At 35.9% G+C, this 17,612-nt stretch overlaps 1 protein-coding gene across 1 annotated transcript in view; it reads left to right on the top strand.

The window, feature by feature from the left end:
* LOC121867129 (kelch domain-containing protein 3-like) overlaps positions 1 to 17,357 on the top strand; it is a 30,110-nt gene extending 12,753 nt beyond the window's left edge. Inside the window, exons 5-9 of the mRNA XM_042366885.1 lie at positions 4,478 to 4,694; positions 6,006 to 6,092; positions 10,561 to 10,669; positions 12,248 to 12,357; positions 16,161 to 17,357. Coding sequence (XP_042222819.1) covers positions 4,478 to 4,694; positions 6,006 to 6,092; positions 10,561 to 10,669; positions 12,248 to 12,357; positions 16,161 to 16,303 — 666 coding nt within the window. The 3' untranslated portion in view covers positions 16,304 to 17,357. The remainder of the gene's footprint in view (positions 1 to 4,477; positions 4,695 to 6,005; positions 6,093 to 10,560; positions 10,670 to 12,247; positions 12,358 to 16,160) is intronic.
* The last annotated feature ends 255 nt before the right edge of the window (positions 17,358 to 17,612 follow it).

Genomic DNA, 17,612 nt, shown 5'->3' on the forward strand with positions numbered 1-17,612 from the left:
TGGCTGGTCTAAACTGGGCACATGTGGGTAACAAACTGTATGACTTAATTTAGTGAAAAATATATGTCTCTGAATTTTTTATTATATATATATATATATATATATATATATATATATATATATATATATATATATATATATATATATATATATATATATACACACACACACACATACATACATACATACATACATACATACATACATACAGGTTGAGAACTCTTATTCCAAAAACCGAAAAGCTCTGAAATCCAGGTCGTAAGTCGAAAATGCTTAAATAATACATAGAAAATCTAAAATGGTGTCCTTTTTCTTCTCATCACCACAAAACTCTCACTTTTAAGCTTGCCAGCCATTTTAAAGTGAATTACAAACGAAAATTTTGTCAGTATACAGCTCAATCACTGATGGACCTCGAAGATACGTAATTTATCAAAATTTTGGGACAACTGAGGCAATGTCGAGGCGGGTGGTCGTAAGTCGAGTAGGTCGTAAGTTGGGGAGGAGCTGTATATACAGTGGTGCCTCGGTTAACAAATACAATTCGTTCCACAGAGTCGTTCGTTAACCTGATCTATTATTTCAGTGAGATATTGGGTAATTGGTTCCAGCTCACAGAAAAGTACAAACAAAGTTAAAAAAAAAAAGCAGTAAAGTACACTTACTTTGAGGTGTGTATGTTGAAGGTTCCTGGTTGATGATGATGATGGGAATTAGAAATGGGGGTGGAGGAGAAGGGAGAAGAGAAGGAAGTGGGGATGGAGGAGAAATCACTAGGGGACCCATGCTTGATGCAGTAATTTCACCAATAAAATTTGAAGTTCACTAGGTGTAATTCAATATTATTTTATTTAAATCAACACTGCACTGCACAATATAATATCAGTATATTAACTAAATTTCAGAATGACCAATAAGTTTAATATAAATAATGCAAAAATATTAAAGAGCACAACTTTCTTGATATTTACTCCACTGGAAACGAATGTAAACATAGAACAGATTACTGAATTGGCAGACTAGCCCATCAGCCGATCAGCTGATGCTCACAACAAAACGTGTTTGTTATTGGGATTTCGTTAATCGAGTTGTGTAATCAATTGAAGAGCCTTGCGGGAGGTAAGTCGTTAATTAAACTGCTTTAACTGAGGGATCTAGAGAGACATATATATATATATATATATATATATATATATATATATATATATATATATATATATATATATATATATATATATATATATATATATATATATATATATATATATATATATATATATATATATAGTATATATATATATATATATATATATATATATATATATATAGTGGCTCTTGCCAATCTAACTTAACTGTCGAGAAGGTCGTTCGTTAATCAAACGCTCATAACTAAACTATTGTCAAATGGCTTTTAATTGTTCCAGCTCTAATTAAAATTTCCTAACTTCAACAAAATATGAAAATTTATTTACTTTGAGGTGGCGTAGAAGGCTCCTGATGATGGTGATGATGCATTTGAAGCGGGAGGCAGGAGGAGAAGGGAGAAGAGAAGGAAGTGAGGATGAGAATATTTTTACTGCTTCTGAAGGTGAGCCTTTCCATGAAAATGTCAGGAACTCTGACTGACAGATTCCACCATGAACATCTCCTTCTTGAAGTGGAAGGCTGAGGCTAGCATCTTGTTCCTCTGCCTTTACTGAAGAAAGGCCACCAGGTCTGTGGGGCATCTGTCCTCTCACCATTAACTTATGTTTAAAGAAGGAGACCACTGAGCCCTCACATGACACAAGCTAGTTCAGTTTTTCCACTTCTGGGTGCTTTGAAGCCAGTTCTGAACTTCTCCTATGGGTAAATCAAGATCTTTCAACTGGGGTAGCTGAGACATGGTCATCACTTCAATTCTCCTCACCATCATCAGCCTCACCCGTAATATCCATCCAGTTCCTTCAAGTCATTAGGAGAAGTTCTCCTCATGAGACATCATGTTTTCCACATCCTTCTCCACTCTTAAGACCCAATGATCGACCATTTGACACAACTCTGTCCAATTTGTGTCATCTCAACCTCAAATCATGGATCACTGATGCCACAGTGCTTTCCATGAAGAATTGAGGGTTCTATTGAGACTTCGCCATGATGACACAATCAATTTACAGCCTCCAGGACGTTGAATTGTGCTCTGGTTCTGCCTTGAAAAGTTGTTCAGGATCAATGGAAGGCCTGGATGACACTCCCAAACATTTTCTTCATGTACAACTTGAAGTTGCTGACTGTATTCTGTCCATTGGCCAAGGAGTGATGCAGCCTAGATAAAACAACACTTTCAAAGTCAAATTTATACTCCAAATTTCTGGCAAGGTCAGGTCAGACCAGGACATTATCTATGAGGAGTAAAGAGCCTTTATAGTAAAGTTTATTGGTGGTTAGTAGCTCTTGGACAGAGGGCAAAACACATCAATAGCCTATCTATTAAAGAACTGTCTTATCACCCATGCCCACGTGTTGACTTCCAATAAACTCCAAGCATTGTTCTTACCACTTTCGTTGCTTGAACACCTTGGGTTTTCAGAGTGGTAGACAAGCACAGGGTTTAGTCGAAATCCCTGAAGCATTGGCACCAAGCACAGAGTGAGACTTGTCTTTCAAGGTCGGTGCTCCAGGTAAAGAGGCTTCATCCTTGGTGATGAATGTTTTTGGGCATCTTTCCAGAACAGCCCAGTTTCATTAACATTACTGAAAAACTTGCTGTGGAAGATAATTTTCTTCCATCAGTTTTTAAATCTAATAAAAACCTTGCTGCCCTTCTTTATCAGCACTTCAGGCAGCCTACCATGCCTAACAACACTTAAAATGTCACTTTTTTCAATTTTTAATCCGTTTTTGCTCCGAAAATCTTTCAAATTCGTTCCTGGAAGAACTAGGTTGGATCTGTCTTTAAATGTTCATAACTTCCTGGCTCTTTTTCTACAAATGAAATCAGGAAATTGAATCAGACTTTCATCTGTTTTCCCTTTTAAATCCAGATGATAAGTAACTTCTCAGTTTTAGATTAGGATCTACTTTAAACACTTTGTAGATTTGTCTCTCACGCTCACTTTAAATTTGTCTTTTTGTGCAAGAATTGGTTTATTACAGCTGGATGCCGATATTATATTCTTTGTATAGCGTGATTTGATTTAATACTCGTTCGTGTTTTTATTATTTCCTGCTTTATTTGGATTGGAAATCACTTTCTTGATCTCTAGGGCCCCATGCTGGATTCAAATAATGGCAACACGTATTTTTCAAAGTTAAATTAAATACTAAAATAAAGAATATTTCTTTTAAATAACATCAATTGCACTATATATTACACACATGTAAAATAATTTTCAAATGACTAATAATTTGCTTGGAAACACAGAAAAAGTTAGGCTAGAGAGTCTCAAGCAAGATGTTATCGGAGGAAATTTTCAGAGAGAGAGACTGACGGTTTGCTGTGTTAAGAGGCTGGATGTCACAGATTAAACTAGTCATTTACCTTCAATTATGTTCAATAATTGTTAAATGACTAAAAAGTTAATATTAAACTTTTTAAAATAACGAATATATAAACTCTTGATATTTACAAAATAGTAAGGAATTTAAGCCCTAGAACCGATTAATGTATTACGACTGATACTTTGTTGGTTGTTCGTCAAAGGAAGTAAAACATGTTGAGGTTTGTCTGTAGTTCGTTGTTGTAAATTTTTTTCTAAACTAATTCGAAGATCCTTTTTTTTTTATGGAAGGCAAATTAATCTAAATTACGTTAACTGAGGTGTTCAAATCTATATATATATATATATATATATATATATATATATATATATATATATATATATATATATATATATATATATATATATATATATATATATATATATCCGTTATCTTTGTTCACCATCAGATTTATACTCTAACCAGTGTCTTTTTGTGGAATCCCTGAATTTTTTACTGAAGTTTTGTCAACCATCTATCAGATCCTCTTGATTTCTGTAAAAAAAATTTGTCAAACCTGTGATTCAGATTACCCTGTTTATTAGGATATTCTTGTTCTCTATTAAGGGCAATAATTTAAGCTGTATTCTTTTTTACTGGTCTTTTTTTGGCTTCTTTTCTGTATAAGGTTTACTGGCTGTTATTGTGGTAAGCATTTTAATACATAGGGGTAAGTTTACAGCTTTGTAATGATTTTTTTCACTTACAAGCCTTTCCTGTAATGGAACAGGGCAATTAGAATCAAGAGTAAATACAGAATCTTCCTTTATAAATTGTCATTCATTTCGTTTTAAGTCCTGTAACAGGTATGTTCTGTTATAGTGTCATGCAGTTAGGTCCCAAGATATTAGTCTAGTTCACTTCTGTTGCTTCAAATGATCCAGGGTCCCCATCAATGCCACACCTATCCTCAAATTGGAAAAATTTTTGTAAAGATATTTCTCTTTCTTTGATACAGGGTCAGGCTCCAGTGTACCGAGACTTCCACACAGCCACAGGAGTAGATGGAGTCATGTATGTGTGGGGTGGAAGAGAGGTAAAAAGTGGACTGTATGATTCTCCAGAACATGAGGAATATGGCTCGGACCTTTATGCCTTGGACACAACTGCAAGTCGTTGGAGTGTTGTACATTGCTCGGGTTGCCTTCCGATTGGTCGAAGATCTCATTCAGCTTGTGAGTATATAAATATGTATTGTACTGAGTTTTTCTTGAACCTGTTGTGAGACTGCATATGCAGGTTTTACAGGTATATAACCTTTGGTCACAATAAAAAAATACTTGAGTCTTGTCACCTGCTACTGGAAACAATAGAAATGTAGAAATTAAATTTGTCTTAAATTAAAGTGGGTAAACCCTTCATAACTCGGCACAAATGGGTCTCTGGCCTTGTCGAGTTATCCCAAATTCTGACTTATTGAGGCACGTTCCTCCTCCTATAAAAATACAACAATAAAAAATTATCGCTCCATATATATGTACAGTACAGTACATGTAATTACTAAGTGTAAAAAGGTAACACCAGCATTGCAGGTGAAGAATGAAGCATCATAGTTGGTGACAAAGATGCATGGTAGGTGACACAGAGGTATGGCAGGTGACTCAGTGGCATGGTAGGTGATGCAGGTGGCCAGATATTCCGAGATTTTCCCAGATAATTTTACATATCTCAGCATTTCCCGAGTTATACTAATACATTCTGAGACCATATCCATGCCAAGTTATATGAAATTCCGAGTTATCAAATGCCGAGTTATTGAGGGATTACTGTATACCGTATATGTGGTAGTATCAGATGGATGGATGAATGAAATTAAAAACTGGGTCCCCAAAGAGATATAAAACCTTTGAGGATTGGTAAACACACCCCAAGAACATTTAAGAGTGGAGAACTGGTCGCCAACCCTGATATATAAGGACGGTACTCTGATTGGTTGTTTGAGTATCAGAAGTTCAGAACTCCATGGCTCAGTTGTTATTGCGCTGGTCTTCCAACTCGGGGATGTGGGTTCATTCCCGTAACCAGTGTTGATGGGGCTTGATTCTTCAGTTGTGTGCTCAGTTAAACCACCAACCCTGAATTGAACAAGCTCTTCTTGCTCAAGGGATACCTTTCTCATAAGTTGTGGGAAGAATTGGAAAGAATATTAACGTTTAAATAAATATACTGTAGTACAGTATGTAAGTTTCTCACTGGCTAGATGCTGATATGATACAGTAACCCCTAAAAGTTTTAAGAGCATGTAAATATAAAGATAGGATAAAATGTATCTGTTAGAGCTTAGTGTTTTCCTGTCTAATTCAGACATAGATATAAAGAAGTAATACTCTTCAGTATAAGTTTAGTGTTTGATTAATTATACAAAGAATATAAATCATGGTGTTAGAGCAGAACATTTTAGCTCAATGAAAATCTTTATTTTTATTAATAATAATAATTTTCATTATGTCTCCTTAGATTTGTGTAACAAGACTTAAACATTTCAGTTGTGTACAGAGGACAAATCTACATATTTGGTGGTTTCAATGGTAGAGAAGAGTGTCATTTTAATGACCTACACAGATTTGATCCAAGTAAGTGTGATTTTGATGATAATGAGTGTTCATTGTATCTGTTCTCTGCAGTTTACATAATTACTCCTTTTGACACACACGCATGCACACATCATCATTTTCATCATCTTTTTATGGTACTTTTCCACACTTGTGTGGGTTAACCATGATTACCTAATTGCATGATATCTTGCAGCCTCACTCATCAGGTTCTTATATCTGAGGTCATTTCTTACATCCTCTTCCCATGTTCTTCTTGTCTTATCCTCCACATTCAGACTCATGCACTTCTTGACCCAGTTGGTCCTCTATTCTCTCCACATGCCTAAACCATCTTGCCCTACCTCTATTCAAAACCTTGCTATTCCTGTCATTACCCACCTACTCTCTTAGCTCTGAACAGGGCCTTCTGTCTTTCAATGTTACATTAGACATTCACCTCACCATTCTCATTTCAGCTCGCTCAAGCCTACTTACAGCGTCCTTTTTAACTCTCCATGTTTCAGTGCTATCCAACATCATACCTCTTTCCTTTCATGTGAAAAGAAGGTATATACTTACTCTGTTGATAAAGGCAGCAGCTCCCTAAACTTCTTCCAGCCACATCTGATTCTTGCGACTGAGCAAGCTACAGCACCTCCTTTAACATTGATCTTGTCACCTCTGTAACAGACTGCATTGACACAGTTCAGGGATATATCTGTAAAGTTGAGTTTTATACCCTTGCTAAGATCACATGATTTCTTGTATATACAGTGCACTTACAATTAGTAACATTTTGAATTGTGTCATTTACACCACTGCACGTCTCGTGTACTCACTTTCCACACTCGTTGCACATTATTGTGTTGCTGCCAACACCTTTCTTACAGACAGCACAAAAATAAATACAGTAACTGTGCTGTACAGTACTTGTTTTTATATTATTATTATTAGCCTTATCTATTATATTACTTAATTACAGTTATATACTGTATATTATATATTAGGTTTTTTTATAATGACCTTCAGTTAACCAGATATTTCAGTTATCTGAAGGGCTCTTGTCCTAAACCATTTGCTATTTTTAAAGCACAACCTGTACCAAACTCATGCATAAGATTGGCAGAGTTGTAAAAAGTACCAGACTTTGTTACTTAAGTAAAAGTATTGTTACATTGGCAAAATGTTACTCAAGTAGAAATAAAAAAGTATCTCATTCATAAAGTAATCAAGGAATGAAAGTAAAAAGTAACAACACTATTATTGTCTCAAATAAAAAAATAAATGCAGTAAATTATAAAAAAATAGTTAACTAAAGATAAAAATAAAAGACACATAGCATGACACATGCTCATATGGAAATATTTCTATTGAGCCAGTTGTAGGTAGTAGGTAGCTATAAAACAAGGAGGTACTACCGCCTGGGAAGTTATTGGAAGCATAATGTTTTGTCTAATGGTAGACCCTGCTGCCATATGGCATCACAAAAATTGTGACCAAGTCCAAGGTTGCTGATCTGTCTTTCTGCCTCTCTTACTCACAATTGCAGGGTCTCAATTGTCTCTCTTACTATCGACAACACAACATATATAACTTTTCTCACTAAAGATCTGTTTTATTCTTTCTGTTCTTTTATTCTCCTCTGAAATCACTTGACAATAATATTAAAGCAGGGCCTTCTCTGATGGGTCCCACTGGTCGGGATGGTTGTGGACCCCAGGGCCTACCTGATCATCATCAAACTGCTGGGGCCTTAACTGGCATCACCACGGTTGCTGGAGGATCGGCTTTTTTCTCACTTCATTTTTCCAACATTCGCGGCCTGAGATCCAATTTTTGTTCTGTGGAGCACCATCTATTAACCTCTTCCCCCGATCTCTTACTACTATCTGAACTTCAACTGACCAAAGCAACTTCACCCAAACCTTTTCAAGTCTCCAACTACAACCTCGATACATCTTTCCGTTCTAAGGGAGGTGTATGCTCCTACTTCAACATGCGTACACCTATAGCTCGACTCATGAATTTTGAATCTTCTCTTTATGATGTCATCTGGCTCAAAATATCTCTCTCAACTCTGACTATTTTTCTTTGTTTCCTATACTGTTCTCCCATCTCTACCAATTGTTTGGAACTCTTTGACTATCTCACGTCTTGCCATGAGTCGTTGCCAACCACACACCCCAACAGAGATCCTCTACAAAGGGGATTTCAATGTACATCACAGATAGTGGCTTGGCTCTGCGAGGGATGACCCTGGTGGGGTTGAAGCACTCATTCTCCTTACTTAATGATCTGGAACAAATAATTAAACACCTTACATGTGTTCCAGATCGACGTGATTAATTTACTAACATACTTGTTCTTTGTTTTACCTCTAACCCCTCACACTATTCATACTCAATTTCTTCCACCCTTAGGGTCTTCTGATCACAATATTATTTCTATTAAATCAAACTGGCATGACCACCTCCCCTACTCCCCTCTAAATGCCAACTATGGCACTATCTGAGGGCAAACTGGCAATCCTTGCGAGAATTCTCCGTCTTTCCCTGGGATGAATGTTGCTTTCCCACTCGGGATGCCTCGGTATATGCTGACAGCATTGCTGGGGTTATACTCGGTGGTATGAGTGCATTTATCCCATCTTCTACCAAAACTTTCATGTTGCAGTCATGGTTTGATCGCTCCTGTTATGTGCTGTTCTATATAGAGGATATCTTATAAAAAATATTTTTCCTTTGCAGATTTATACAGTTTATGTGCATCCAATTCTATTTCTTTTCTTTTGGTTTCAAAATATAGTTCCATCGTAATGGTCATTGGGGATGGGGTGCGAATACCATGGAAATCTCCCACGTTCCAATAACGAATCATAGATACAGGTTGACAATCCCTTATCCGAAATCCTTGGGGCCAGAGGCATTTCGGATTTCGGAATTTTTCGGTTTTCAGAATGGTTAGTTTTTTTTTTTTTTTATTAGCCCACCCGGGCACAAGTCACTGATCCACATTGGGGCCTAGGGGGTGAACATATAATAATAATAATAATTCATAGGTCTAGGTCGTGTTTCTCACTTTTTATCTTTTTTCATTCTTGTATTTCTTTATTATTATTTTATTAATACAGTATTATTGTTAATATTTATTATAAATTTTATTATTATATTTTATTATTATTATTGTTATCATTATTAATTTATTTTGGTGTATTTTTTAATTAAAATTTTTATTTACTATGAATAATTATTATTATTATAATTAGTATTACTATTACTATTACATTTTTGCTCCCTAGGCCCCGATGTGGGTCAGTGATCTATGCCTTGGTGGGCTAATCCCTGTAAAAAAAAAAAAAAAAATTGCTCCACAAAAAAACTTTCGGTTTTCGGAATTTTGGATAAAGGGTTGTCAACCGGTATATATATATTTTTTTTAGCCCAGAGCGCTTCTTGCAAACCAAACATGGGGCTACTACAGCATGGTATACACCACGGAGCTTCTTCCAATTGGCCCTAAGACTCACCGTGAACTGTCCCTCTAATTGGGGTGTGGCTGTGGTGACATCACTTTCCGACTCTAATTGATGAGTGGCTGAATTTTTTATATCGCGTTATGTCTCTGGGGGTGGGGGCAGGCAGTGGTACTTAGTTATTTAAGCAGAATTTTAAATGCCCTCAGTCTCACACATATGTATAGACACAGGCTTTATATCTAAGATGGAATTATGTAAAGCATTTTAGAGTCACAGCCTCTTTGAAATTCATTTTAGGTACGTACAGGTATATGCAAAGAGCAACCGACGTCTAACGGGAATTTCAAGCCCCTGAAGGAAAAGTGGGGGATTCGATGGGGGAGGGGGATAAGAGGGTAGGCTAGGTGAGGTGGGTGGTCAAGTTGCTAATGGACACATGAAGATCAAAGGGAAAGTCCACTGTCATGGCCACTGCCACCTGACCTGATGTCACCTCACCTCACAAGACCTCTAGGTATGTGACCGCGTGGTGTCTCCCCACACTGTATCCTTCATGGTTCCACCCACACAACCCCTTTCATTCTTTAACTATGGTTAATAATCAATTAATTTATTAAAAATATACATTATTAGTTTGCATGTAACAAGTAACAATTTTTGTTTTTTGAATTGTATTGGAGTAAAAGTATTAGAAAACCATACTTAAGTAAAAGTACAAATTTTTTTTTATTATTTTTAAAAAGTCAATACCCCAAAATGTTGTTTGAGTACAGTACTCAAGTAAATTTATTTGGTTACTTTACAACTCTGCTTGGCAGTACAGTATTCCACATCCTTGGTATAGTCTGTATTTTATGATTTTATATAATTGTAGATACAGTACAGGTACTTAAGATTATTAATAGTGATAAATGAAGTGTATGTGATCTGAATACAGGAAAAACATATAGAAATTTGATATTTATGTTTGTAGTTCTGTAAGGTTTTTAATGACAATACTTTACCTTAAAATTCATTATTTTATATTTTTAGTGACTCGTCATTGGGAAGAAGTTGAGCCACTGGGTAAAGGCCCGTGTCCCAGACGAAGACAATCCTGTTGTGTAGTTGGTTCAAAAATGTTCATGTTTGGTGGCACCAGGTAAGTGAAATCTTTTAGCCATATGTCCTCTCTAGTCCGGCATTCTGTGGTCCGGAAACTCCTGTGGTTCGGCACGATTTTAGTTTGTCCAATAGGTAGATAGGCAGCTTTTTTTTTTCTTTTTTTTTTTACTTATCTGCATTATTATTATTATTATTATTATTATTATCATTATTATTATTATTATTATTATTATTATTATTACAGGAGTATTAAATTTTTGCCCCTCAGGCCCCAATGTGGGTCAGTGACCTATGCCCGGGTGGGCTAATCCCCATAAAAAAACAACAACAAATCCGCGGGAAATTATGGTTTGTTTACATCCTGCAGTTCGGCTGCTCTCTCTCTCTCGCTCTGCTTGTCTATACAGATTAAAACATTTAACTCTTCAATATATATGAGCAGTAAATAAGTGTTGCTTTCATATTCTTATGTAGAGTAATGACGATGTGTTTTCACATGTGTGCACTTACATACGCGCAGTCTCACTTTTTATTCTTTACCATTAATGGTTAATTTATGACATAAATAACATTACTTCAAACAAGCATTTTAATTTTTTTACATTAATTTTACTACAGCTACAATCAGGGTCTTATTTTCTTCAGTTTTATATGTAGAACCAATCAGTCACTGGTTTTGTAAGCATTAACGAAAACAATGCCGGCAGCCGTCTCGTCTCCTCGTGTTAATATTCCACGTATTATTAATGAATTGTATTGTTCGTTTTGCAAACACAAACATTATTTCAATAAAAAAATTTCAGAAACATTAATTAAAATATATATGAACGGTAAATTAGTGTTGCTTTCATATTCTTATACAGCTACAACCAGGGTCTTATTTTCTTCAGTTTTATATGTAGAACCAGTCAGTCACTGGTTTTGTAATCAACGAAAAAAATGCTGTCTCATTTCCTTGTGTGTTTTAATATTCTACGTATTATTAATGAATTGTATTGCCCATTTTGCACACATAAACATTAATTCAATCAAAAAGACATTCAGTAATAAACAATAATGAATCTTTTGTACATAAGAGAAATGACGCTGTTTACATGATTGTGTATATCGTCTGAACGTTGGTGGGCCGTTCAAACACGTTGAAATTCGAGTTTCCGCCGTCAAAATTTTAAATTGTTTTGTTTTTGTGTTCAAATAAAAAACTTTGAATTAAAAACTCGCGAAATTTGAGAAGCTACTGTACGACATTTAACCCTTCAATATGTCTTCAAAGAGACCATAAAGCAGAGAAAGTGGTGCTAGTGCTTCCAAGCATAAGCACAAGTCACTATCTATCCAGGAAAAGGGTGAATTTCCATGGTCCGGAAATTTCCATGGTCCGGCACCGGTCAGGTCCTGAGGTTTTCGGACTAGAGAGGTACAACCTGTACTATTCTTGTGTGTGTGTAATCACTTGATATGCAATGTAGTTGAGAGAAACTGCACTGTGCATTTTAATGTTGTCAGGCAGCCTGCCTCATTGGCCAGAGAGTGGGTTAATTTTGAACTTTTGCACTGAATATAATCCATAGAATGGAGTCTTAATAGGGATTTTGGAATCAATTTTATTTTGCAGCCCCAAGGACAATGTTGAAGAAGTTACCGCTCTGGAAGATGATGTATATGGTGAGGAACTTACAGATCGACGTCTCAAAGATCATAATGATCTACATGTACTAGACTTTGGTGAGCATTAGTTTTGACATTTATCCTTTACCTTTTGGTGAGCAGTTTTATATTATTTTTGTGTTAGTCGTATACCTTTTGCTTTGTTTTCATGCTCATCCAGGACTGGCTTCTTTGTAGCCCGTTATTTCATTGAAATTTTTATAACAAAGGTGTAACATGAAACATTTTTTTAAAGTACACTACTGTAGTATTATTTCATGAATTTGGATATTCATTTTATAGTATGACCTTAACTGAATCATAGCACACTTATTACTTAGGAAGTTTGATAGGCAGACAAGTGTACTGGACTAGTTTTTTGTGAGCAGCACAGTATTGGTTTTCTTTACCCTTTCCTGTCATATTCTTCTTGTGTTTTGCTCCATCTCTCTCCCTAATTCTTCTTTTCCTTTCTCTACCACCAGAACCTAGACCCACCCCTCACAACAGTGGAAGAGGAGTAAAGATGATAGACAGATTGTTTGAATTATAAATATACTTGTATATAAACTGGTGTACAAGACATTTCTTGAAACTTAAAAAATTACTCCCAAACTAGGAGCCATCTTATGTGCCAAGTATAAAATGTGAACCTTAAGTCATGCATAGTACTGTACTGTACTGAAGTTTATCACAACGGGTGACATAAATTGAGGACAAAGATTTATTTTATTTAATGAATGCTACATGTTGGCAGGCAGACGAGAGCGTTGCTTACAGTTTATACAAAATATAAAGAATATAACTGTGATACTAATATTATTAATGAATTGTATGACACCAACTTTGTGTACAGTATAGTACTGTGGATATGTAGTACACATTGTTCTCTCCTTATAAGACTTATTTGGGGATATTTTAGATGGCAGGAAAAATTTAGAAGTAATATATAGACCTCCTAATCTTGTTATGGTTAATGAGCAACTTATTGGGATGAAATGGATAAATAATTATTTAAAGAATATTACAGGACAAAGGGAGGCTATAGGTAGAAGAATAAATCGTGGTGAAGTTTACTTCCAAGATCATTATAAAGTATTAACCAGTAGGGTTAAAACTGAGATAAGAAAAACAAAGAGGCATAATGAACTGAAGGTAGCAAAGGAGGCAAAGTCAAACCCCAAGGGATTCTTCCAAATGTATCAAACTAAAACACGAGACAAGATTGGACCAATACACGTACAGTCAAATACCGGTGAGCTAACTGATAATGACGGAGAAATGAGCAATAATCTGAACAGATATTCTTCAACATTTTTCACCACCGAGAATTTAAACATGATAACCTGAGGCACTGACTAAATACAGAGATACTGTAGCGAAGAAAATAGATTAAGCGAGATAGTAGTGACTAGCACTGTAATGATATTAGTAAATAGGCAAACTAAAGCCTAATAATTCACCAGGTTCTAATGAGATATTTGCCAGAGTATTAAAGGAATGTAAGGAAGAACTTAGTATGCCCTAAGCAAATTTGTTTAGCATGTCATTAAGAACGGGTGTAGTGCCAGAATCCTGGATAGCGAATGTGATACCGATTTTCAAGAAAGGAGATAGATCACTATCCTCTAACTACTGTCCAGTCAGTTTGACATCAATTGTAGGCAAACTGGTGGAAACAATAATTTCAAGCTCTATTTGAAATCACCTGGAGAAGCACAAGTTGATTAACGATTCCCAACATGGTTTCACAAGTGGGTATTCATGTCTGACAAATCTATTAACATTCTTTTCAACTGTTTTCGAATCACTGGATGACAAACACAATTATGATGTGGTATACCTCAACTCTAGCAAAGCCCTTAACAGAGTCCCCCACGAAAGACTAATATGAAAAGAGGAGGCTCTTGGAATTAGAGGAGATATTCTAAAATGGATTAGGGCGTGGTTACAGGATAGGAAACAGAGTAAGCATTAACGGCACTAAATCTGATTGGGGTAACGTCACTACTGGAGTACCCCAAGGCTCAGTACTTGGACCATTACTATTTATAATATACATAAACAACATAGATGTAGGCATAGACAGCAACATAAGTAAATTTGCTGACGACACCAAAATAGGGCGTGTAATTAAATCTGACGAGGGCTCCGCAAAACTACAGGAAGATCTTAAATTTTTTTTTCGCATGGTCTGAAAAATGGCAGATGAAATTTAATATGGACGAATTTAAAGTACGTAGTCTAGGAGATATAAACAGAGAAACCAGATATCAGATGAACTATATTGTTATTGAGAAATCCGACTGTGAGGAAGATTTAGGAATAATGATAAGTAGGAATCTTAAACCAAGACTACAATGCATTTTTACTGGAAACAAGGCTAACAAAATACTTGGGTTCATACAAAGGAGTGTTAGCCACAAGACTAGTGAGGTTATCCTAAAACTATATTTTGTTTTTGTGAGACCTCACTTGGATTATGCAATTCAGTTTTGGTCACCGTACTACAGAATGGATATAGAATCCATAGAAAGCATTCAGAGGAGGATGACAAAACTAATCCCAAGCATTAGGAACTTTGAGTACCGACACAGGTTAAAGCATCTTAATTTGCACTCCCTTGAGAGACGTTAAGTGTGAGGCGATATGATCGAGGTGTATAAATGGAAGTCGGGGTTAAACAAAGGTACTCGAACTATCCAACCAGGAGCAAACTCGTAGCAATGGTTTTAAATTAGACAAATTTAGATTTAGGCATGAGATAGTAAACACTGGTTTGGAAATAGAGTAGTGTATGAGTGAAACAAGTTACCGAACTTCATCATTAACTTGAACACGTGGGGTAGCTTCAAATAAAGGTTGGACAGATATATGAGCGATAGGGGTTGTGTGTATACGGGGTTGCCTGGTATGGGCCAATAGACCCATTGCAGTTTCCTCCATTCTTATGTTCTTAAGATCTGGAGTATTTACACATCTTGTGAGGCCTAAGCATGTCTTGGTATGTTTGTATGTGTGGGTGGTGCTGGCAGGCCGAAGAAACGTACACTTATCTGTCAGTTGGCTTAATGCAAGTTTTCTTTCTTAAAACATTTTTATTATAACATGTTGTAGGACAACACTTAATTATCAAAGTTAAAAGCAAGTAAACAGCTGATACTGACAGATTTGAGGCTGTAGATGTCAGCTGATATGTTGCACCTGGCAGTGTAGCAGCCAAAGAAACTGGTACACTTCCTCCACCTCTGTTATCATCTCACTCACCACCACCACCACCTCTCTCATTATTAAAGACTGGCTATTTATTACACATATACCCCTCCTCTGTAATTGTTTAAATATTTTTTTAATGTAACATGGTGCTGTTGAACTACTTTTTTTTATCATAGGTAAAAGTTAAATTGTTGATAACAATTACTCTTTCTTTTCACCCAAAAGCTAATGAAAAGTATATATTACACTGTAATGAAAGGAGCTAAAATATAGAGGTAGCAGGAGCCAAAGATTGGTGTAAACAGCTGTTGTGAGGATTCATAGATAACTAGCATCATTAGGGGTAGTCACTTGTGTTTACAATACAGCATAATGATTCCATTACCTGCAGATAATAGACAATACTTGTATCTTGCCTACAAGGTTAAACTGCATTGGTCACCTATGGTAACAACCAACACCATATGACTTAAGTTTCATATTTTATAATTGTATTATATGGTGGGTATAGCTTAACATTTAAATTTTTTATTGAAAATTTGGAGTTATCTTATACGTCAAGTGCCATATATACCAGTACACTGTATACGGTATATCCACATATTTGATAATGAGTGTAAAAGTGACTATGTATCAATTTGTACATTTATGATCTTCCCTAACAGAACCAAGCCTCAAGACTTTATGCCTAATCCAAGTACAGACTCTGAAGCTTGACACTACTTGGCTACCCCGTGAGCTCCAGGCTCTGCTAGAAGTCATGAGCATGCCCAACACAATTACTCGACCTCTCAATCATACTGGCTAAGTCTTCACAAATTTTATTGGTATTAGCGTGATGCATACTTGGGTTATCAACTGCTTATCTAAACAATTATGTGCTGTTTGAGCAGTCTGGTGGCTAGGCTTGTACAACTATGTTAAGTTCTATACTGTAGTCAGATGGTGCAACCCATCAGATTACTAGATACATGTTGAAGGTTTGTGATGATATACCAGAATTTTAGTCTCTTCTCCCTAACCTAATGCAGTGTCAGCAAGCAACTACTAGAATATATTTTTGTGATGTAAATTATTATTAGAGGTTTTAGCTTTGTGATACTGTACTATATCAAAATGTATTGATGATTATGAAGTAGGCAAACTGTGATGCTTGCATATGAAAGCAACCTATTTCTACTGCAGGTTTTTAATCCCAAAGAATTTAAGGAATATTTCAGTCCAGTCTGTCTATCTCTCCGTCCCTCTGATGAAACTTTTGAAAATTCATTATTTTCCACTGATGTACAGGTATTTAAACATATAAATTGATTTAGCTCATAAAATCTTAAACTAGTTTTTACATCTTCAAATTAAGTCTCTTATTATTACTCAATCATTACATGTTACTCATGTTGGTAAAATGTCATAATCACGTTGCACAAGTTATTGTAGTGGGAGGGAGTGCAAAGGTAGAGTCAATACAGTGCTCACCCTGTGTGAAGGTTTACACCTGTGTGAAGGCAGTTCAGTGCACTACTGGCTACACCTCCTTGTGTATCAAAGGCTTAGTATATATTGTACTGAATCTACAGTGCCCCTCATTGGCCATCAGGATTTTCTTGATAAAAACATGTGCACACACATACATACACACACACATACATACATTTTCTTAATAGGATACAGGTTGTGGTGGTCACCATAAACTAATTTTACTTTTGAAAAGCTAGATTTTCCTCAGTAGTGTGGGCACCCCTTGATTTATAAAAGGGTTGCAATCCTGTAAGAGCATTCATATACAGTACAGTACAGTACAGTATCAGAATTTCAGAAAGAAAAAAAAAAACACACACACACACACACACACACACACACACACACACAGCTACTCCTCGGTTTACGACCTACTTGACTTACGACCACCCGGACATACAACCGCCCCAGTCGTACCAAAATTTTTTCAAATTACGTATTTTCGAGTTCTGGCATTAGTGATTGCGCTGTGGACTGACAAAATTTTCGTTTGTATTTCCCTTTAAAGTGGCTAGCAAGCTTAAAAGTGAGAGTTTTGTGGTGCTGAGAAGAAAAAGAGACACCCATTTTAGATTTTGTATGTATTATCTTCACATTTTTTA

This window comes from Homarus americanus, unplaced genomic scaffold (assembly GCF_018991925.1).
Source record: "Homarus americanus isolate GMGI-L3 unplaced genomic scaffold, GMGI_Hamer_2.0 scaffold6317, whole genome shotgun sequence".
NCBI classification, from domain to species: Eukaryota; Metazoa; Arthropoda; class Malacostraca; order Decapoda; family Nephropidae; genus Homarus; species Homarus americanus.